Source organism: Nannobrachium achirus (assembly GCF_963921795.1).
Source record: "Nannobrachium achirus genome assembly, chromosome: 12".
Lineage (NCBI taxonomy): Eukaryota > Metazoa > Chordata > Actinopteri > Myctophiformes > Myctophidae > Nannobrachium > Nannobrachium achirus.
The window spans coordinates 45,829,161-45,852,503 of NC_137832.1; the positions used below are offsets into that span (position 1 = coordinate 45,829,161).

At 43.7% G+C, this 23,343-nt stretch overlaps 1 protein-coding gene across 1 annotated transcript; it reads right to left on the reverse strand.

Moving 5' to 3' along the window:
* Nucleotides 1-10,604: 10,604 nt before the first annotated feature.
* Nucleotides 10,605-12,002, reverse strand: LOC308295624 (signal recognition particle subunit SRP54-like; the record flags this gene model as incomplete). Its single annotated transcript, XM_080738674.1, has 1 exon — nt 10,605-12,002. One exon carries the CDS (start codon nt 12,000-12,002, stop codon nt 10,605-10,607), a length of 1,398 nt encoding a protein of 465 aa, XP_080594800.1.
* Between the last annotated feature and the right edge of the window lie 11,341 nt (nt 12,003-23,343).

The following is a 23,343-nucleotide window of genomic DNA, read 5'->3' on the forward strand; positions in this document are numbered from 1 at the left end:
ATAGTTTACTCCAACGTTGTGTGTCTGTGCCAGATGCTGCAGTTCAATACATGATCCCAGAGCCAGCCGCCATCCGCTCAGTCTGCGCGCAACTGGAGGAAGCATGTTGTATTTGGTGCCGTGACGACAAGGCCAGTGGGCGGGAGGAAGTTAGGAACACGTGCAGCAGCAGGCTAATGTTTGAGTGATATGATTCTAGCTAGCCTACTAAATCCAGTGGTGGAAAAAGTAAAATTATCAATTATCAAAATGGCCTACTGGTCCAGATGCATACCACATGACATGGGCTCTGTGTAACCTGTGGTGGGTCGCTGGTTCGGTTCTGAGCTCGACCATTTTTCGCTGCGTGTCTGCCTGTCAGTCTATATCATTACAGTCAAAAACCCCAACATTATCTGCTTTGAAAAAAAAAGTAGAAAGTACTCTTATGCAGAATGTCCAATTTGAAGTTTTCTTTTGAAAACGAGGCATTGTGAGCTTGTAGGCTAGATTGAAGCAATAACCAATAAGCCACAAGAGGCGAGTGGTTACCTGGTATATAACGTATTTTACACCGGCTGAGAGGCGTAGGGAGACACGAGGCGCAGCCAAGTGTCTCCAACTCTCTCAGCCGGTGTAAAATACAGGTAACCACAAGCCTTGCATGGCGTATTGCTTTTCTAAAACGGTTACAATATGGCAACATGAAAAATCATAGACATGTACCAATTAAAACTGTTCTATGTCACAAATAATTCACTATAAGGTCTGCTCTGCAAGAAAGTAGTCCCCAGCTACAAGAAAGTAGTTCCCAGCTAGGCTGCAGAAACAACACACCTGTTACTTGCAATCAAGTTCTCTAGTCTAGCTTCACAACACTGTGGAAAGAAATAATAATGATGGGTTTGATATAAACTGATTAAAGGTGTGGGTTATAGTTTCACATATCACAGCAATTAAAGGGAAACCAGCCAATCAAGTTGCCTGAATTGCTTTCCTGGTCTGCTGAGTGTGGGGCCCAGGTTCGCCTCCCGGTTGGAGGCGAACTTCCAAATTTAGGTGCCCTCCAGACTAGGCGCGGTCACCGCCTCCTAGCAATTCATTTTCAATGAGAGGGGGGCGGCTTTTTCGGCGTGGTCCCGTGAAATCCCCGCGAGTGTGCTCATTTGTGCATGCGTACGTGGGCGGCGAGAGATGGATTGTGTTCATCTTTGTGAACACAATCCATCTCTGTGTGTATTTGTGTCTCACCGCGGTGCGGCCACCACTGATCCTAGCGGCAGCCCCGACGGCATCCGCGCAGGGCTGTATTAACCATTGGGCCGGTGGGGCCGTTGCCAGGGGCCCTTGGCTCTCAGGGGCCCTTGGGGGAACTGGCCTGCGTGGTCAATGACAATTTGCAAAAATTAAATGTATATTTTAAGCTAAAATCAAATGTGTGGGCCCCTCCTCTGTTGTCTACAGGTGCTTTCTTGGTCCACAGATGATCATCATGGCTTAAAGGTGATACACCATGCATTTAAAAAGTATTTATGTCATATTGTTTATGTCCCAAAAACGTTTTTCAAAAGGTTTGAGGCTAAATTACCTCCTGAATAGAGAGCCTCTCATTTTTGAATGGCTCTCAGAGCATTTTCCAGCTGCAGTACCACCTTTGGCCTGAACTGCGCCCCCCCCCCCCCCCCCAAAAAAAAATCAAAAAAAAAAAAATTTGAAAAAAAAAAAAAAAAATTGGGGGGGGGGGTGGGGGCCCCTAAAAAAAAATCGGCCAGGGGCCCTCGCGGGGGTTAATCCGTCCATGCATCCGCGGAGAAGCAACATGTTCTCCATAAGATTCCTTTCATTTCCCCTGAACTTTTAAATTTGATTTTCTTATATCCTACCTTAATAAACATTGTCATAAATACTTTATGGTTCCTGTCACTAGTTTAAAGCCTCGTTTCAGTCACAATATGCGTTTTGTGAAAATATGGTCCAATTTATGTTATATGTGATGATAAAGCAGGGTATGCTGTAGAAGGGGCTTGTGATCATATACTGTAGGCTTGTGATGATTCTTCTTTGTGTGCTTTATTTTTGGCAAGCATTCCCCCAAGTATCCCTGCGGTTGCACGTGACCGTTGGCAGCCAATAGCAGTCGACATGTCATGGTACCATTTCTACCAATGAACGTTGATTTCTACAATGATGGCTTCCCTGGCTCCAGCCCATTGACCCGCACTCTCTCTGAGCCCGAGTCTGAAATCAGACTACAATGATGGCGGCACCCGTACCAGGTACAAAAAAGCTTCATTTTCGCAGCATAGAAACCAATGGCTTCCCACCGTCAATATGTTTTACAGTCTATGATTATAATAATCATTCAAGAGTCTACAAAGTAACTAATGTTTTCAAATAATGGAATCAAAAATACAATATTTCGATCCAAGATGTGGTGGAGTAGGCTATAAGTAAAAGTATTGGACATTGGAAGTACTACTCAAGTAAAGCACAAACGCCTTTACTTAAGTACAGTACTTAAGTAAATGTACTTTGTTACTTTACACCGCTGACTAAATCCACTTTATATTTCTAGCTGCATGTGCTGTACTGTAGGTTTATGTCAATCAATGGTTTGTAGTCCTTGGTGGTTGTATTCCATTCTCTAGCCTTTATCGCAACAGTGCTTTTATTTCTGCTGTGTTCCCACATTGTTGTATTTCTGCCAGTACGTATTTTGTCGTTGGTCATCATGTCAATAAACTAAGGTTCTCCAGAAACAGAGCAGGCCAAACACAGGGAGGTGAACATGATGGGTAATTAACAGGCCAGACAGGCAACAGCTACAAGGGCATACAAGAAGCAAGCCCTACCACAAAATAAGATGCAAGAAGATAAATGTGTCCCAATTTGGCTGGGAGCCAGTCATTGGATTTTTATTCATTTTCATTTTTTCATTTCATTTGAAAGCTGGGGATCATAGCTACAAAATGATATATTGGGTTTGGAGATTGACCCAACAGTTTTGAAGATATGGCTTATAGAATGATGCCATGCTGAAATACTACTTTTGAGATATTCAAGTTCTAAATAAATTTCTAACCTGCAAATGACCTGACGATCTCTCACATTAATTAAAAAAAGTCTTATTTACATGCAGAGTTAAGCTCTGGCGTTTAAGTGAAATGTAGCCTGAAATTTATGAAATGCTTTAGTGGCTTTATCACATTTTAGTGAGAAAAAAAAAAAAAAAGTATTTTCAGTCCCTGTCTAAAGCTGTACTTTCCGAGATGACTGGCTCTCAGTGAGATTGGGACACAAATGTACAAGACCCAAACACTGAATACTGAATGAACTGAACATAGAGCTACAGAACTGAATACTGAATGAACTGAACATAGAGCTACAGAAACTAAACAATCAGGAAAACATGACTAAACACTAAAACCAAAACCGGGAGCAAGAACACAAGCAATAAATAAATGTCCAAAACAGAAAAGCAAAGTTAAAGTCCAATGGCTGAGTAGCATTGTATATGTACAGTATATAGTTATATGTATATAGTTCTTCACACATGCAACTCAGTCAACAACAACAGAACACCCCTGTCGCCACCTTACGACGTCATCAAAAACCCGTTCCCTGATCCTATTATGTCAAAACAAAAATAAAATGTTCCATCCAACAAGGAGGACCAAATGGAATAAAACAAATTTACATCAAACCAAACATCAAGGAACCCTGTGGCACTGTAAAATCCCACAATGAATAATATTCAAAATTCCACATAACAATAAAGGTGCAAACAGGATTATAACTTCACAGAACAGACTCATCAGAACACAACAAAAACAGAAAATACAGTGGCATGTACCCATCACATCACATACTGTAATCCCCAAGACGTAGAGGGGTTCGCGCAGGCCTCCCAACCCGAGAGACCCTAGGCGGGGCAGGCGTGTGCACAGGGGAATCGAGGGAGCTATCCCCCACTCCGGGATCACAGTCCACCTCCGCAGGAGGAGGAAAATAGCCTGCATGGTCGTTCCGAGGGACAGCCTCCCCATGTCCCACAGCAGGCGAGGGAGAGGGAAAGATACCCTTCACACTCGCAGGGCCTGCCAAAGGATATGTTACAGGTAGAGTGTAGGGACACAGCCTGTCTTAACCCTAACCCTAACCCAGCCCGACTTGCAGCAGGGCCTCATGGCCTCACCTCGTCTTCGCTGTCCATCCTTCGCCGCACCATATAAGGCCCCTTCCAGTGCGGAGCCACGACTCTCTGTGGGATCATTCAACCACACAAGGTCCTCAGGCACATAAGGCCTGTGCCTCATCCTCCCCTCATACTAGCTCTTTTGACCTCTGCTTGCTGCAAGGCTGTTTTCTCTAGCCCGGTCTCCAAAGACTCCAGGAGAGAACCGGCAAAGTCCCCTGGGGGACCACGTACAGTGTTGCCCTGCACTTGCGGACCCAGCAGCACATCCACAGGCGTCCGGGCCTCCCTGCCGTGCGTGAGGAAGAAAGGCGTGAACCCTGTGCTGTCATGCACTGTTGTGCATACAGATCAGTTGGCTGTAACTGAGCCCCCTGATCTGTTTGCAGACTGAGCCTCCATCACCCCATTTCCAGGACGTAATCCCCAAACAGGTGCTTGCATGGCGACCGTGTTGGCCCTCTGGTCAGCCTTGGCATACAGATTCACAAACTTGGAGAAACAGTCCTCCACAACCAAAACATACCTGTTGCCTCTGGTCGTGAGCGGCAACTCAAGTATGTCAGCTCTTTGGAAAGCAAAGAGCTAATCCATTTATTATAGTTCTTCACACATGCGACTCAGCCAACAACAACAGAACACCCCCGTAGTCACCCTACGACGTCATCAAAACCCCGTTCCCATACAGGCATCACTCAACAATCCCTGAGTCTACAGCATGCTGTGACAGACAGTGAGTAAGTATCACATGCCCTGGGTGAGGACAGTAATCTCTGGGAAGCGAATCGGGGACCTTCAATCTCAACTTCTCCAAAGCCCCAACTTTGGAGAAGTTTTGTCATTACAGAAGATATAACCAGTTGGAGGAGGAGAGACGAGACCTCTCCCACCATGAGACACCAGAGCCCCCGAGCTGGGGTAAAAGAAGTAGCCGTACACCCCAGCATTTCCAGGACTTTGTTTTGGGTCACTGGGGACCCAGACAGCAGCAAGACCCCTAAGGTGTGGGATGTGTAGCGTCCTGGGGTGTGCACTGGACACTGGAGGGACTTACCAGCATGTCTCAGGGTCCGCGCACTTTGGTTATTGTTTTATTATCCTTGATTAATTTCTTTTGCTTAATTGTTCATCCTGTATCCTGTGTGAGTTCTCCCTCTTTATTGGATAAAATTGGTATCCCGACCTGAAAATGCATTTTCTTTTTACTAAAGTGTTGGAGCGACGGGGAGACACGTTTCTGAGCAAACACTCGATAGTAATGATTACTTTTTAAAGTAATCATTGTTAAAACAATATAGAGCTTATTGTTAAAACAATATAGAGCTATTTAACACACATATAACAAAGGAACATCACTAACCCTACCTTTAAAAGTCACATTTTGCAGCTCTGTCGTTAACCCAAACTTTACACACAAATATGCCTAATGTAGCCATTTGGCTCACTGTTCTATCAATGTTTTAGATGTTATTCGCTGTCCACTGATTGAAGTGATCCAATGATCTGTAGGTGATCAAATTGGGGGTCCTACAGTAGCCTATGGGAGAGTTTGTATGGTATGGTATCATGGTATGGTATGGTATGGTATGGTATGGGTTTATTGCTTAGTCCCCAAAGGGAAACATGTTTTGCCACCAGAGCGAATACAAATACAAAATTGTACTGGTGGGTTGGAGAGCACTCTCCACCACCATCATCAAAACAACATTAAATGAGAGAATATCATTTGGAACAATGGTATTCTACGATTTCCATCCCTCCAGACATACATTAAAGTTGTGACAGTAACATACAGCGACAGCTCATGGTGACCAAACGTGTTAATTGATGTTTATACTTTAGTCGCCCTGCTTTATTATATTTAATTGTTGATAGAGTATTATTCATTCATTCACTGGTGATTTCTATCGTTTATAAATAATGTTTATTCATACATACAGTACTTATATTCCCTAATTCATTCAAAATCGAAGGGGATGCATGCACATCCAAATACAAATGTTTTACAGGTGCTGAACAATGCATATATATATAAGGAAGGGAAGTCCACACATTGTGTAATTCACACATTCAGAGATCCATTACCAGCACCTCAATATTTTTATATATTTTTTTTCTGTATTCTGACTGCTCTCCTGTATTTCATTCTCGCTGCTGATGATGACACCTGAATTTCCACTCTGAGATCAATGAAGATTTATCTTATCAAGGTGTTGCATCAAGTTCGGGGCTTTGACAGCTTCCAAAGATCATTATTCATCACAGTCAGCACTTGCCAGGGTGTCAGAGTGGCAGTACGTTCAATCTCTGACTTTGTGTCGAAGTATCTTTGAGCATTAAAGAATCGCTCCACTACCTGTGTCACTGAGTGCAATGGATAGAGGTACTATATGAATTTTGATAATTTAGCAACTTTACATGTTGGCAATTATAGCCTGTATATATTTAATGTGAAATAAATGTTTTAAAGCTCTGTAAAAGAACCTCCTTTATACAGTTAAAGCCTTAATCGGCTTGTTGTTGAAATTCCAGCTGGTGTAATCAGTAGTGTTTTTATGTATTAATAGTAAATACCCCTATTTGGTCCATTTGGTTACATTGTGTGGTTCATAAGAAATGGGACAATGTTTAGCAGTCTTTGCAAGACAAAGATATAGCAATCCGCAAACTTGAGTCTCTATGTGTTTTATTTTTTATTTCTTTTTACGTCTGACAAATTTAGACAAAATAAGGTTACCAGGCTGGTTAAATATAAATATCAAACATATCAGAGTCCACATTTCCATAAGTGCATGTACTGTACGAATGAATGAATGAATGCATGAATGAATGACTTTCTGTTCAAACTTTATGGAGTAAGTTTTAGCCAATGAGGAAGCAGCATTCTCTATGACATCACCTTTATTCTGCTTCCTCATTGGCTAAAACATACTCTAGATAAAGTTTTTCTCTACTTCATTGGCTAAAACAAGTTACTCTATAAAATAACTTCATTGAGTTATTATTTTTTTTATTATCTAGGAAGATGCAAGACTGGGCAATTGGAGCCCATTGATTCCAATTTTTCAGACTTGCAGAGTGCAAGTACTGAGATCGGCTGGGTAAGTAGACCTATGTCAGTGTCCGTAGGCCAATCAGGGACCAGCATTCCTGGTGATGCCAGTGGTGATGTCACTGGCATCACCAGACACCTGCTGGCGCACAAGTAGGCCATACATACATGGCCCACTTGTGCACAAGGCGAACGTTGGCACATCGACAGAGTGCAGTTCTAGTTATTACTGTTGTTTTGTTTATTAATGCTAAGTTCTGAGCGTTCAGCGATGCTTGATAATTATAATACTGTTAATAATATTATTACGTATATAATATAATTATAAATAATAATATATATTGTTCAGTATAATCTGACTGCTTGTATTGACTGATGAAAAAGTGTGATGCATCATCGTAGAATCATTACCTGGTGAATTGTGATCGCATCGAGTCGTGAGGGTAGTGCCAATGCACACCTCTACGTCCTAGAGATGAAAATAAATAAATTAGACTGCACTCTGTCGAGGTGCCAAACTGTGCCTTGTGCACTTGTGGCCATACTGTATATGGCATACTTGTGCGCCAGCAGAGCGTGCAAGTCTTGTGTTCAGTGCTGTCTGTGTGTATGTGGGTGGGCAAGTTGGCACTCTGCTGAGGTAACAACTTGCACCTTGTTATTTTATCGCTTCAACACCAGATAGAACCCCCAGTCTCTACTGCAGCAGCGTGTCCACAAAGGCGTCAAAGCGCTCCATGTCTCTCTGGTAGACGGCCAGTCGCTCCGGAACGCAGGCCAGCGCGTCGGCCATGGAGGCCTGGCGGCGGCCGGGGGCCAGCTGGGGGGGAGGAGCACTGAGGAGGAGCTGCCCGTAGGGGGAGCCCACGTCCATGGTGGTGGTGGGCAGCAGCAGCTCAGCACGGGAGGAGAAGGCCGGTTTAAAGTATGAAGAACCCCGGGAGGCCGGCTGTGGTGGTTGTCCTGAACTCTGGGAGTGCTGCAAGCGCAGGCTGGCCCGCAGGGGTGATGACGGAACCTCAGGGGAGTCAGGAGGCTGAATCATGGGGTCGTTCTCCTCCTCGTCCTCGTCCTCCAGACCTCCTGTGAGAGTGAAGGCTGAAAACGGCACGTCCAGACGGGCTGCTGCCACCTGTGTGTGGGGTCTGTCCACCAAGGCTCCGTGGGGTCTGTCCACCAAGGAAGGAGAGGGAGCGCTCATCCTCTTCCTCCCACAGCCTTCATCTCTCCTCTCTGCACCGTGTGACCCACATTGCACCCGCTGACGCAAGGAGGGTTGCGACCTGTCAGCAGATCGCTACCGGCCCCGTTAGAAGGTCGGACGGGAGCCGACGTGGCGACCCCGCCTTGCATCCCAGCATGCAACAGCGTCTGTTGGTGTGGGTCAACAGCACCGGGGGTGCGACAAAGCTCAGCGGCTCCTCCTGCACAGACCTCCTGGGATTGGCTGAGTAGTGCAAACCCCTCCCCCTCCTGTGCTCTGAAATTAAAGGGACGACCCGGGTCGTTGGGGAGAAGCCGGCCGCCATGGGGATCATCCGGGAAGAGTTGGACGTTGCCGTCAGAACGATCCCGGAAGTGGTCGACAGAGATGGGCATGGCGGGAGGCGGGTGCTGAAAGGGTCTGTTGGACAGGCACTGTGCACTGCGGTAGGAGCAGGATAGAGCCACAGTGCCCATGGCGGTGCCCACCACGCCCACACGCACCGTCTGGAAGCCTTCTTCCCCCGCCACCACTGGCCCGCCCAGCCCGGCCACCTGGCCGAGGTAGACCCTGTAGAACAAGACGTAGTGGTGCCCCTGCCTCCGGGACAACTTGTACGCCGGGAGGACTCTGGTGATGGTCAGCAGGGACCTCAGCAGCAGAGACAGGCGGCTGTACGCGCTGTCGCACGCCTTATCGGAGGCGTCTTCGTCTCGCTCGTCGCCGTTCACGTCCACACGCCACGTCTCCAGCTCTGTGGAGTCTCCCTCCGACGTCTTAAGGGAGATCTCCACGCACACGGAGGAGTGCAGGCTGCCGGCCAGGGCCCTCTTGGCTTCGCGGGTCACCTCCGGAAGGTCCCTCATGGCCAGGTCGAAGGAGTCGGAGCCGCCGGGCGACGGGGAGGAGCGAGTACATGTCTTAGCGCCAAGGCGGGCCTGGACGATCACCTGGACGCTCCTCAGGGAGAAGGATGTGAGGAACCTCTCCAGGAGCTTCCTGTCCCGGGAGCTCAGCTCCGTCATCACTAAGAGGACCAATGGAAGCTATGACGCAACACAATGTCCATCTCCTTATATAATTTTCTATAGAGCGCTGCAGTCCTGATGTCACACCCACTACCCCTGGGTCAGTGTTATCTTACTTGTGCCAGCAGAGCACGCAAGTACTGCGTTCGGCTGCGTATGTACGTAGGTAGCTGTGTGTGTTTAAGCCCATAGCCCAATCAGGGATCAGCATTTCTGGTAACATCATCATTAACAGCCAATGAGGGACCAGCATTCCTGGTGATGCCAGTGGTGATGTGATTGGAATCGCCAGTGGTGATGCCAGTGGTGAGCGTACCTCATTTTACTGAACTCTTTGGTTCCCATGGTGACGTGTCTATGCAGCTGCTGTTCGTGACGTTGTAGACACGTGGAAAAGGTAGTTTATGCTGTAGTAGAAAGAGCTGCGACGGCAGGCAGGAGACCTGCCGTAGCCGTAGCCGTCCTTGCTCCTTGCTTGGCTCTGAGAAGGATACTGGAAGGTGTCAGGGAGCAGCGGTGATCTTTCTTCACTTCAAAAACTGTTTTGAGACCATATGCCCATGAACCCATGGAAATGTTGCAGGCCTCTAGTGTTCTCAAGAAGATGGTGCACATCATAGCAACAAAGCTATAGTTGGCCTTGAGCCGGTAACATGGCATTGGTTAGACCTCTTTTTGGTTAGACCAACTAAACCTAACCTTAACCCTAACCTCAGTAAAAACCAATGGTCTAACCAATGGGAGGTCTAACCAATGCTCAGTCCCCCCTTGAGCCAAGGTTCTGACAAGTTTGACATATTCACAGGCATCCTATACAGCCTGACATCCTGGCCTTCTTCCTGTTTCTTTTGCAGATGGACCATGCCCTGCAGTTGGAAGGAGAGAGACACTGGATTTCATGCTGATCCCGAGAACAGTCAGCGGGTACATCCCATCACTAACCTTGACTATTTAGGACACGGCAGGCAAAATCTCAGAGGGGAAGGGGGGTCCACGTAGGTGGCCCACACATGTGGCCACTGCTGTGTGACAGCAGAGTTAGCAACCTGGACCCTGAAGCTATGATGGACATACGTACTTACTGTACGTATGTATACAGTAGGTTTGGTGGAGAGCAATGTTCTAGGAGTCCCGAGTTGGTGTCAGCTAGTCCACATCCTCGCTTTGCATCTCATTACATCGGAGACCATCCATGCCACCCATGTTCATCATCTTGACCATCTTGCTCATGAATCCACTATTAAAAATCCCTTTACTACTCTCTTTGGCCATCTCTGAAAACTTAGTAAGTAATTCCTGAACATCACTGGTTGCAACCCCCGCCCCCCAAGCAACCCTTTGGATCCTGTTGGGTTCTTTACTGAAGAGCTTAGAACCATCCTTGTCATCCAACTCTTGGTCATTCATGCTATCCATGATTGTCATGTGTTTCTTCAGTTTTGCCATCATATGCTGTTCATTTTGTTTGCTCATGAAGTCACTACTGCCAAACCCTGGAATCATTTGCATAATCTGTCCAACTGGTCCCATATTCTGAAACAGTTCATACAAGTCCCTCATAGTGATCTGACCATGTATCAGATGGCTCATGAGTTTTTCATTGTCATGCAGTTTCAATTCATTAATTTTGTCAAACAATCCTTCGATGTCTCCCATTCCCAGCAGTTTTTTGATGAAGGGTTTTGATTGAAAAGGCTCAAAATCATTTATGTGTTCCCCAGTTCCAATAAAGATGATTGGACTCTTAGTGGCAGCAACAGCACTGAGGGCCCCTCCTCCTTTAGCGTGTCCGTCCAGTTTAGAAACAATGACTGAGGCCACGTCTACTTTATCTTTAAAAGCTTTAGCCTGAGATTCACAGGCCTGGCCAATAGATGCATCCATCACATACACTATGTTGTCTGGTTGCACAGCGTTGGAAACTTGCAGCATCTCTTCAAACAAAGCTGCTTCTTGTTTGTGTCGTCCACTCGTATCAACAATGATGATCTCAAAGTTCTCTGATTTAAACCTCTCTACTCCCTCTGCTGCAATGACGACTGGATCCATCTCTGTGTAACTTCCATAGAAAGGAATTCTGGCTTTTGTAGCATTCTGTTTCAATTGATCAAAGGCACCAGCTCTGTAGGTGTCCGCACAGATCAAACAGGTCTTCCAACCTTTTCTTTGGTAGAAGTAAGCCATCTTAGAGCAGCTTGTAGTCTTTCCACTGCCCTGCAGACCAACAAACATGATGACGTTGTTCTTCCCTTTGGTTGGAGTCCAAGCACTCACGCCTGGATCGACCAGCTTAACCAACTCTTTGAACACAGCATATTGGATCATCTTTTTCTTGTTTAGACCAGAACCCATCTCTTCCCGGACAATGGCAGACTTGACATTCTCTTGCAGCTGTTTGACAAGTTTAGTGTTGATATCAGCCTCTAACAAGGCTGCGCAAACCTTCTTCAACATGGAGTTCAACACATCCTCATTGATAACATTGGCATTACTTAGAGACCTCAGTGCCGTGGTGATCTTCTTCCCCAGGTCGGCTAGAACCATGGTGACGTGGTAATGTCCAGGTACAGAAGGTAAAGGACCGCAGAATGTGCAGTATGGGTGGTAACAGCTTCTCTGAGAATGTGAGTCTTTATATACTGCCTGTGTCATCCCAATGATGTCACGATGTGTCAGCCAGCTCCATATTTGGATGGACATATTTGACTATCAACAATCAACAATGGTAGCCATTACAACCTGTAAACAATATTGATTTACCATGCATGGCGACCTAGCATCAACAATACTGGATGCCGTGTCATCCCAATGATGTCACGATATGTCTGCCTGCTCCATCTTACAATAAATGCGAGAAGTCTGTGTGCGTGTGCGTGTATGTAATCCGTGTATCTCGAGAACCGTTCGTCCCACCGGCTTCAGATTCGCCTCACGCGTTCCCCGCCACTGCGTGGAGTGCAGTTCCACGGCCTCGATCCGCCCCGATGCGCGGTTTTCTGGGACGTGCGCGAAACGTTCGGAATCTCCGTATGCGGAGCTGATTGTTGATGTCAGGCTGTTCCGGAGGAACGAGCGCTGACTCATTGTGACATCACTTCATAAAAGGCTCTGACATCACGTACGCCACATGAGTCAACAAAACATCTCTGTGAGTGTGTATGTATGTGTGTATGTAATCCGCGTAACTCGAGAACCGTTTGTCCCACCGGCTTCAAATTCGGCACGCGCGTTCCCCGCCGCAGCAGGTAGTGCAGTGCCCGGCCTCGACCCAACCCGATACGCGATTTTTCGGAACCGGCGCGAAAGGTTCAGATTCTCCGTATGCGGAGCTGATGTCTGAAATCAGGGATTTCCGGAACCGGCACTGTGTCTGCAGAGATTTCCATATATGGGCATAAAATGGATGCAGGCAGACAGATACAGATATCTCCATATATGGGCATAAATGGACACAGGCAAACATATGGTCAAAACGGGTCCTATGACAACAGGTATAATGGTGTTTGCCAGACAGATATCTCCATATATGGGCATAGAGAAAATGGACACAGATAGACAGATACCTCCATATATGGGCATATATGGGGATAAAATGGATGCAGAATCACAAAGATCTCCATATACGGGCATAAAAGGGACGCAGATAGACAGATATCTCCATATATGGGCATTCTGACATCAAAAAACTCTGTGAGTGTGTATGTATGTACTGTATGCATGTAATCCGTCTATTCGTCCCACCGGCTTGAAATTCAGCACGCGTGTTCCCCGCCGCAGCAGGTAGTGCAGTGCCCGGCCTCGACCCGACCCGATACACGATTTTCCCGAACGCGAAAGGTTTGGATTCTCTGTATGTGGTGCTGATGTCTGACATCAGGGTTTTCCGGAACCGGCACTGTGTCTGCAGAGATATCCATATATGGGCATAAAATGGACACTGACAGACAGATACAGCACTGTGTCTGCAGAGATCTCCATATATGGGCATAAAATGGATGCAGACAGACAGATACAGATATCTCCATATATGGGCATAAACAGATGGTCAAAACGTGTCCTATGACAACAGGCACAAACGGAACTGGCACAAGCGCTGACTCATTGTGACATCACTCCTGTGCAAATAGACGATTCCTCCGCACTTTCACTTTGCACTCTAGGTCAAGTATGCAGAGCTGATGTCTAACATCAGTGTATTCCGGAACCGGCACAAAAGGCTCTGACATCACGAAAGAAAATGGACGCAGTCTGACAGATATCTCCATATATGTGCAATTGTGCATAAATGGACACAGGCAAACAGGTTGCCGACTAGACGCTTCTAGTATTTGTGAATGGACATAGTGCCAAGGCGATTTTCCTCCCCAGGTCAATTAGAACCACATGGTGAAGTATTAATGTCTTTGAATAGAACCACAATTTAATTGATCCCAAAAAGAAGAAATTGATGATTTACTCTGAGAAGACTCTTGAAAATAATGCTGGGGAAAGATACTTGATTGACTATGATTAGTACCTGTGTTAATGTCTTACTGTACCACGTGCTGTTTTAAGTTTCTGACTAATAAAGTATTCAATCAATAGCTCAGCTGCGGAATATGTGTGGATTCTGGAACCTGGCTTGAGAATTGTTGGTTCGTATACTGTATGAGAATGTGATTCTTTCAGGGTTCCCACACATTTTTACCAATTCATTTCCAAAACTTTTCCAAAACTTTTCCAGAATATTTAACCACATTTCCAGGACTATATAACTATATAACAATAATTCAGCTCAATAACAGGTCGCTTACTCCTATGCGCATTGGCCAAAGACAGGTAGTGTATGGTTCTCAACCTTTTCAGGCCGTGATCCCCGAAATAATCATGTTTTAACTGGGGACCCGGCACCCCGACGAGCACTAAGAGTTGAGGAATTTTGTATAAAACGGTTCTATTGTGAAAATAGCAGATCTACATGCATGTAGATCGGCTATTTTCACAATGTCTGCCTCTAATATTTGACAATTTGGCCCATGTTTAATTTGGTATTAACAAAATCAATAACCAAAGACAATGCATAGCTATTTTTCCAGGACCTTCCAGGACCCTTGATAACTTCCAAAACTTTTCCAGTACTGGAAAAATATTTTTCTAATTTCAAAATATTTCCATGAATTTCATGACCGTGGGAACCCTGTTCTTTATATACTGTCTGGTGGGAACAACCTTGCCATTCCAACGATGTGCATATTTGGGAATTTATGGTGTTCTATGTAAGCCTCAGCCATGCTTAAATATGGAATCCATGCCAATCTATTGCATCACTCTAGGTCAGCCATGCCCAAATATGGAGTCCACAATGCCAGGCTTAGCCTATAAGTAGCTTATTATGTGACTTTTATGCCCATATATAGGGATACCAGCACTGTCTCTCTGTGTCCCTTTTATGCACATATGGACTTCTGTAGCCATGCCTAAATATGAAGTCCAGCCCAACAGTCTATTGCAGGGGTCTTCAACGTTTTCAGGCCAGGGACCCCCAAACTGATGGGGAGATGGAGCAGGGACCCCCTATACCTCATAGGGTGGGGGTGGGGCTACAACATATTGTGTATACAATTTTCATGGGTTTAATTATACCATGTTATTGTGCATTCAATACTATGCTCTTAAAATAAAAGATTAATATAGAGGCTATGTGCATGCATAAAGTGAATGAAGTGGCAAAGTGAGTAGCAAAGTGAGTTTAGCGTTGTTTAATGCAATCAGATTGCAGGACATCTCTGTGTGGATGTATGGGCGGTTAAGGCCAGAAAGTATTTTTTTGCCACTCAGTAGCATTCCCGGATAACATACCTTATTAAATGAGAACCAATGTCAATACTTTCAATATATCACTGTCAATTGCACAATAATCATGTATACAAGCTATTCAAAAGAGACAGAATCATGTTTTCTTATATATATATATATATATATATATATATATATATATATATATATATATATAAATATATTTTTTTCCCCCCAACAATTTCAGGGACCTCCTGGAGCATCACCGCAGACCCCCTAGGGGTCGCGGACCCTTGTTGAAGACCCCTGGTCTATTGCATCACTAATATGAATACTTTCAGGTCGAGACCCAAAAGAGAGACTAGATGTTTGCCCGGGATCCAAACTAGTGAAAATAACAGTTCTACAAGCGCACAGAGCATCGCTTCGTGCCGCATTGCGGACTTGTAGATCGGCTATTTTCACTACTTCTTAAACATTTGTTTTCTAATTTATGGAATTTCTTAGATTTTTCTTTTATTTCTGAAATTAGTGAAACAATCATTGATTTTTTTTAAACCCATGAAAGATTTAGATTTTTTGGGAATGTGTTTTGAAAATGTAAATAAAAATCGAACCTCTGTTCGAAGTGGAGCTGTGTGTGTGTGTGTGTGTGTGTGTGTGTGTGTGTGTGTGTGTGTGTGTGTGTGTGTGTGTGTGTGTGTGTGGGGGTGTCTGGCCTGGCCTGAACAACAGCGCCCTTGTGTGGTCACAAAAGGTCCTGTAGGCGACAGACAGACAGACAGACACGCAGACAGACCCACACACACGGCCACGTATAGGGAGCTTGTGTTCCACACAGCTCCAAAAAGAAATTTATAGAAAATTATAATAATTAATCATCCAAATGGTATGCCTTCCATAATACAGTGCAGGACATCATTGTAGCTAACAATATTTATACATCAGTCTTGTTTGAAGCATCGTATAGCCAATCATAATACATTTTGTAACTAGAAAAGTGTGCTCCTCGGACCACAGGTCCCCGCCAGGCTTGGTTGCCTAGTACCCAGCGCCTGCTGTGGTCATAGCCACTTAGAATTGGATCAGAAAAATCTAACTTCAAACTACATCTTGATGACATGACCACATAGATAATCTATATCAATTTGTGTGAGTTTTGGACAGAATCTGTAAGGGTAGCAAATGTAATCTGGCACAAACAATGCCTATAAATTCATGACGCAAAATCTATTAATTATACAACCTATCAAGTTTGTGGTGGTGGCTGTTTTGTACAAAATGCCACACATCACGAATCCCAAATGTTTCAAATCTCCTCATGGTGCCACTATAACAGCCCACTCACGTTGTGACCTAAACAATACTAATTGACCGAATTCACGTTACGTAACTTCCTGGTGCTGACGTCACGGTTGAAGGGGAAACCCTACTAAAAGCCCATAGAGTTAACACAGAAATCGTAAATTTGATGCAATTTCCGAATAGTAAAGTATAGAATACGGCTAGCATGATCAAGAATACAAGATAGTAAAAGGCACAAAGCGTTCTAATTTACTTTACCGTTCGAAATAATGATTTGTTGGCTTTAAAAACATTCGGTGTTAGTTTACCCTTCAAAGCTGACGTCAGCAGTCTCAGCACCAGGAAGCTGCTGAGAAATTTGCTGAGTGCACGTGCTTGGGCGGGTCATGAATAGGGTCTATACAGAGATAATGTATGGGCTACTGATTTGCATGAGGTTTGGACAAAAGCTGTAGGAGTACTAATAAAAATGTTTATAAAAAATAAAAACTATAAAATGGTTAAAGGTGCATTTATATAGTGCCTTTATCCAAGGCGCTTTACAATGATTGTACATTACATTGACCCATTCACACACACTGATGCCACTGGAACTCATGCAAGTCACCAACCTGCTCATCAGGAGCATTTGAGGGTCCAGTCTGTTTCTTGCTCAAGGACACTTCGACAGTAACATTGGGGGGAGGCCGGGATCGAACTGGGAACCTTTAATGACTTTAATATCATTATCTTAAAAAAGGACAATTATCATTATCTATTCTCTTTGGTTATGATGCCAACTGCAATATGGGCTATTGCGCTTGCCCCTTATTTTTACATTTCAATGTTTTAATATTTAAGACTTTTTTAAGTCACTGTATTCATTATGGATGTTTTTATTGACAACAGACTATAAACAGGCTATGAACTATGAACTTATTGCGACCATAGGTCGCAGTTTACTATCAGAACTATCACAGCTTGTCCGAATACGTCCGTATACGGGTACCACCTGACACTGTGGTTCCCTGGACACATCACTGTGACATGTGATGTCACCTGTGATGTGTCAGACATGTCACTGTGATGTGTCAGACATGTCACAGTGATGTGTCAGCGGAACCACAGTGTCAGGCGTGCATGGTCTTTGGGTTTGCCGCTCTGACATCACACTTTGGCATCACTGTGATGTCATGGGAACCACTCTAATGGTCTATGTATGGGTTTGCCGCTCTAACATCACACTTTGACATCACTTGTGATGTCATGGGAACCACTCTAACAGAATCCCTTTTATGCCCATATATGGAGATCCCTGATGTCATCAATATTAAGCCCATATCTAACAGGACTTCATATGGGAATGCCCTTATATGGAGGAAGACAGCCCATATCTGTGTGGCTGGTTCAGACATGTGTATCCAATCCAATCCAATCCACTTTATTTATATAGCACATTTTACAACCGAGGTTTACGAAGTGCTGCACAGAGAATCATAAGCAAAATATACCATAAAAACACAGAGAACAGCACAGAGAACGTGTATGGGCATTATCATGTATCATTATATGTTGTTGTATCAGAATAAGAATCAGAAATACTTTGTTACACCTTGAAAATGCAAAAAAACAGGGTGAAACACCTTGAACACCTTGAACCTTGCAGTACGGTAATAAAATAAAATAAAACACTTCAGCACTGTGGAGTAGCCTACTGCAAGGGCCATGCATGGCACACCTTCCTTTTTTCTATTACACAGCTCTTGACTGTCCTCTAGTGATTAAGAAGGAGAACAACATGTATGTATAGCTACAGGAATGCATTCTGTAAACCCATATCATGGTACAGTATTTACGTTGTGCAGTGCTTCAAGATTTGTCTCAACAGATGTGAAGCTCTAAACTATATTAATTAAGGAGCCAAGTACAATGTACTTATGCACCTTATTACAGCTAGTATATTATGTTATATCAAATTATTATAAAATGTAATAAAACAATCTTGAATGACAAAATATTTTGTAGTGGCTTAAAGTAACTAAGCACATATACTCAAGTACTGTACTTAAAGATGTGGTACCAAAAAAGTGTACAGAAAATGTTAACTTAAAATTGTTTTTATGTGGCCACTGGCCAGTCTGGTGTGTCATTTTCTTTTTTGCACATGCATGCCATAAATTCCATAGGGATAGACCACACATGTTTTTTATGACATCATCAACTTGCAACAGGCATTTCCCCTATTGAGTGAAAGATTAGCTATAGAAGAAATACAATATTTAAGGTGTTTTTAATTTTACATTGTAGTTAGAGGACAATTATGTATTATTAAGGGATATTTGTCGTATTAGCCAGGGATCCCTTTAAGTGTCGCAACATTTTCAAGGGAATTAATGTCATTGATTGAAGATTTATTAGATGTTTGCATGGGTAAAGGTACAGTTTCATGATCAACTAAAAAATTACCTCAAAAAAGCTTTTTGCTTGTTTTGTTTCAATTGGGGTCCCTTTTAAAATATAACAGAAAAATAAGAAGAAAAAACAATGCAAAAGAGGGTCCTTAGGGATTAAAATAAGAACATTATAAGAACATATAAACATTTGTCTGTGTACGCCTACGGATATAATGATGACCCCTGGTGTGAGATTATTACATACAGAAACCCTTTACAACTTGTTGATCCCTTTGAAAGCTTCCCCAGAAAACACTGCTTGAATCTGCAGACTTCTTCTGTCACAAAAGGCTTTTTCAGCTTCACATTCAAACATACATATTATACAACCAGTAAGACTCCCTAATCGGGAGGTATCTCCACAAATATCACAACCTCCACCTCTCACGTCATACGGGTAGCCATAGTTACACCTGGAATGTTGAATCTCCATATATGGAGATAACCTACGCATCACACAAAGTCTGACCTCACCAGCCCATACTTGGGCATGGACGACTTATATCTCCATATACGGAGATGGCCATATATGGAGATACGATGACATCACAGAGTCCACAGCTGATGATGTGGCGTGATGTCATACAATACACAAACAAGCCCTATATAAAGGGGCAATTCTCACCAGGGAAGAGAGCATTGCCTGGAATGTTGAATCTCCATATATGGAGATAACCTACGCATCACACAAAGTCTGACCTCACCAGCCCATACTTGGGCATGGACGACTTATATCTCCATATACGGAGATGGCCATATATGGAGATACGATGACATCACAGAGTCCACAGCTGATGATGTGGCGTGATGTCATACAATAAACAAACAAGCCCTATATACTGATGCGATACGATGACATCACAGAGTCCACAGCTGATGATGTGGCGTGATGTCATACAATAAACAAACAAGCCCTATATACTGATGCGGAGATATGAGCAGGGCAAAGGTGTGACGTGTGACCGACCGACGGACGGACGGCCGGTGGAGGTTTTTGCGACCGTCAGGGAGCAGTTTACTATGAAAACCTCCACCGGCCGTCCGTCCGTCCGTCGGTCGGTCGGTCGGTCGGTCACACGTCACACGTCACACCTTTGTTGATGTTTAAATCGAAGAGTCTTGGTCAAATACTTCTGTTGGTTTCTGCACTGATCATTTATACAATTCAGCTGTGTTTGCTCGTGTCATCATGATGAGGTCATAAATCAGCCATGCCCAAATATAGATTTTACGGGTTTACATGCTTACTCAGTTATTCGTTATGTGAAAGTCCTATGACGTCTATGATATCTGACATCATCATACATACATTCCCTTTTATGCCCATAAATGGAGATCCCCTGTGTAGAACCAGCCACTGACATCACTGTAATGTCAGGGGAACCAAATCCCTTTTATGCCCATATATGGAGATCCCTGTGATGCCAGGGGAACCAAATCCCTTTTATGCCCATATATGGAGATATGGAGATCCCCGTGTTGCCAGGGTAACCAAATCCATTTTATGCCCATATATAGAGATCCCTGTGATGCCAGGGGAACCAAATCCCTTTACGCCCATATATGGAGATCCCTTATGTCATCAATATTAAGCCCATATCTGTGAATATCTTTGGGTACCAGATGTCTCCATATATGGTTAAATGGTCCGATATACATCACTGGCCAGAAGACCAAGAAATGGTGCAACCTCGCCCTTTGCTTTTCTCCCTTAGGCATCTTACTGGTAGGTAGTTTAATGAGGAATGCAGTATGGTGGTAGGTAGGTAGTTATGGCCTTTGATGTAAGATTTTCACTTTATAGGATAACTATATTTGCTATTCCCAGATGATGCCCTTTTAGGGTACCCCTCATGCCCATATATGGAGATCCCCAGGCTTTACTAATTAACATAAGTTTTATGCCCATATATGGAGATCATTGTCCCAATGTCATCAGATATATGGGCATAAATGGACACAGGCAAACTAGATGGGCTGTATGGATATCCAGATGTGTGATGTAAGTGTTTTATTCCAAATGTGGCACCCCACAGACATATTTCCAGAAACAAAATCCCTTTCATGCCCATATATGGAGATTTCTGATGTCATCAATCCCAGGCCCTGTAAAAAACATGGTTGCTATGGTAAACAGTTGGTTGCTAGGGTAAACAGTTGGTTGCTAGGGTAAGAAAACATGGTTGCTATGGTAAACAATTGGTTGCTAGGGTAAACATTTGGTTGCTAGGGTAAAAAAAACATGGTTGCTGTGGTAAAAAGTTGGTTGCTAGGGTAAACAGTTGGTTGCTAAGGTAAAAAAACATGGTTGCTATGGTAAACAGTTGGTTAGTAGGGTAAACCTTCAATGATTTTGACATCTTGTTACTAATCTGTCGGTAGATAATGTGGTAGAAATATTTATAGTATTTGTGATCTCACAAGCCAAAGTACTAATTTAGATGAACCTGCTGCTGTCAATCTAACAGCTGACAACCATGACTTGTGACTTCTACTCCTACTCTGTGTCAGCATAAAATCTGTACTAAGTGATGCTATACATGGTCATTGCAACTTAACCAGTCAGCCTTAGGTACTTAGTATAGCTAATTAGATTCTCTCTCCATCTAGGGAGAGCACCTTAGTGTATAAAAGGTGTCCCATATGACACTTCGAAAAGCTTCTGCCCCACGGGGCCCAAGCTCTGGCCATGGAGGTCAGAGCTCTGTCTTTTGTGAATGCTGATACTCTGCTGATACTCTGTTCAACTGTTTGCATCTTTGATGAATAAACCTTTGTCAATTCTTCAAATCCTTCATCCTTGTGGAACATTCATATTTTCTATAATAATTGGCGAGCTAGCCAGGAGCAATATTTCATCTTTCACCATAGATGAATACTTGCTCAAAAGAACCTGGGATGAAGGAACTTTTTGGAAAGAAGATTTTTGAAAGCAGACCTAAAGCAGGTCCACCACCATGGAGGACAAAGAGGAGACCACTACAGAAGAAACTTGCAAGCTATGCAAACTCAACAAGAACTGACTTTCAAGCAGATCTACAAGGTCGAGACCTCACAGATTAACAATAATCTTGTGATGACTGCAGCCTGTGATGACATCTTGGACAGAGAGAAGCTTGCTGTTCATTTACAAGGAAAGCAAGCCTGCCACCAAATCACACAGATTGACAGCGGAGGTGACGAAATCGACACCACGTCGAACACCAACAGACTTTTGCCACAGTAGGAGGGGACCAAGCCAAGGAGACACATGCTGGCACGTCAGAGAGCCACTGAACTGGACGCCACCAGCCCAGTGGAGATCGCTGAAGCAAAGACATTAACCGCCACATGCCATAAGCCAAATGAAGATGGGAGGAACGGAGAGACGCCATGAAGACTACAACAACTATGTGTTTGATATTAAGCTGAGTAATTTATATAGGAATAATATTAGCTAAAAGTTGATATCTAGAATATGAGTCAGCAAGGCATTTGCCACTAATGTGAGAATATTTGGTTTTATGGTCTACATTCTGATATTCCAACATAAGAGTTGTCGCAGCTCTGCATGGTGACTAAGGGTCAAGGAATGACTGAGTCAGATGAGAGTGGACATGCGGGCTCTTGATTTTGGAAAACAGAATTTCAAAGTACAAACAAATATGGATTCACATTTACTAAATTCTAGCATGAAAAAGTCGTAAAGTGATTATTGCGTAGCCAGACGATCTTAATCCACGTAAAAGTAATGCACAAGTATTAATTAATTAATTATTTAAATTGCTATATCAACATGTAATTGTCTGAAAGGTCTATTGATTTGGCACTCTATAAATATCCTGTTGTATGTAAATGAATAGTTTATTCATTCACAAAAAAAAGGATGGAATGTGGTAGAAATATTTATAGTATTTGTGATCTCACAAGCCAAAGTACTAATTTAGATGAACCTGCTGCTGTCAATCTAACAGCTGACAACCATGACTTGTGACTTCTACTCCTACTCTGTGTCAGCATAAAATCTGTACTAAGTGATGCTATACATGGTCATTGCAACTTAACCAGTCAGCCTTAGGTACTTAATTAGTATAGCTAATTAGATTCTCTCTCCATCTAGGGAGAGCACCTTAGTGTATAAAAGGTGTCCCATATGACACTTCGAAAAGCTTCTGCCCCACGGGGCCCAAGCTCTGGCCATGGAGGTCAGAGCTCTGTCTTTTGTGAATGCTGATACTCTGCTGATACTCTGTTCAACTGTTTGCCTCTTTGATGAATAAACCTTTGTCAATTCTTCAAATCCTTCATCCTTGTGGAACATTCATATTTTCTATAATAATAATGCCGGTCTTATATAAGGGTCATTTGTGTACGGTGTGATGTCATACTGATGT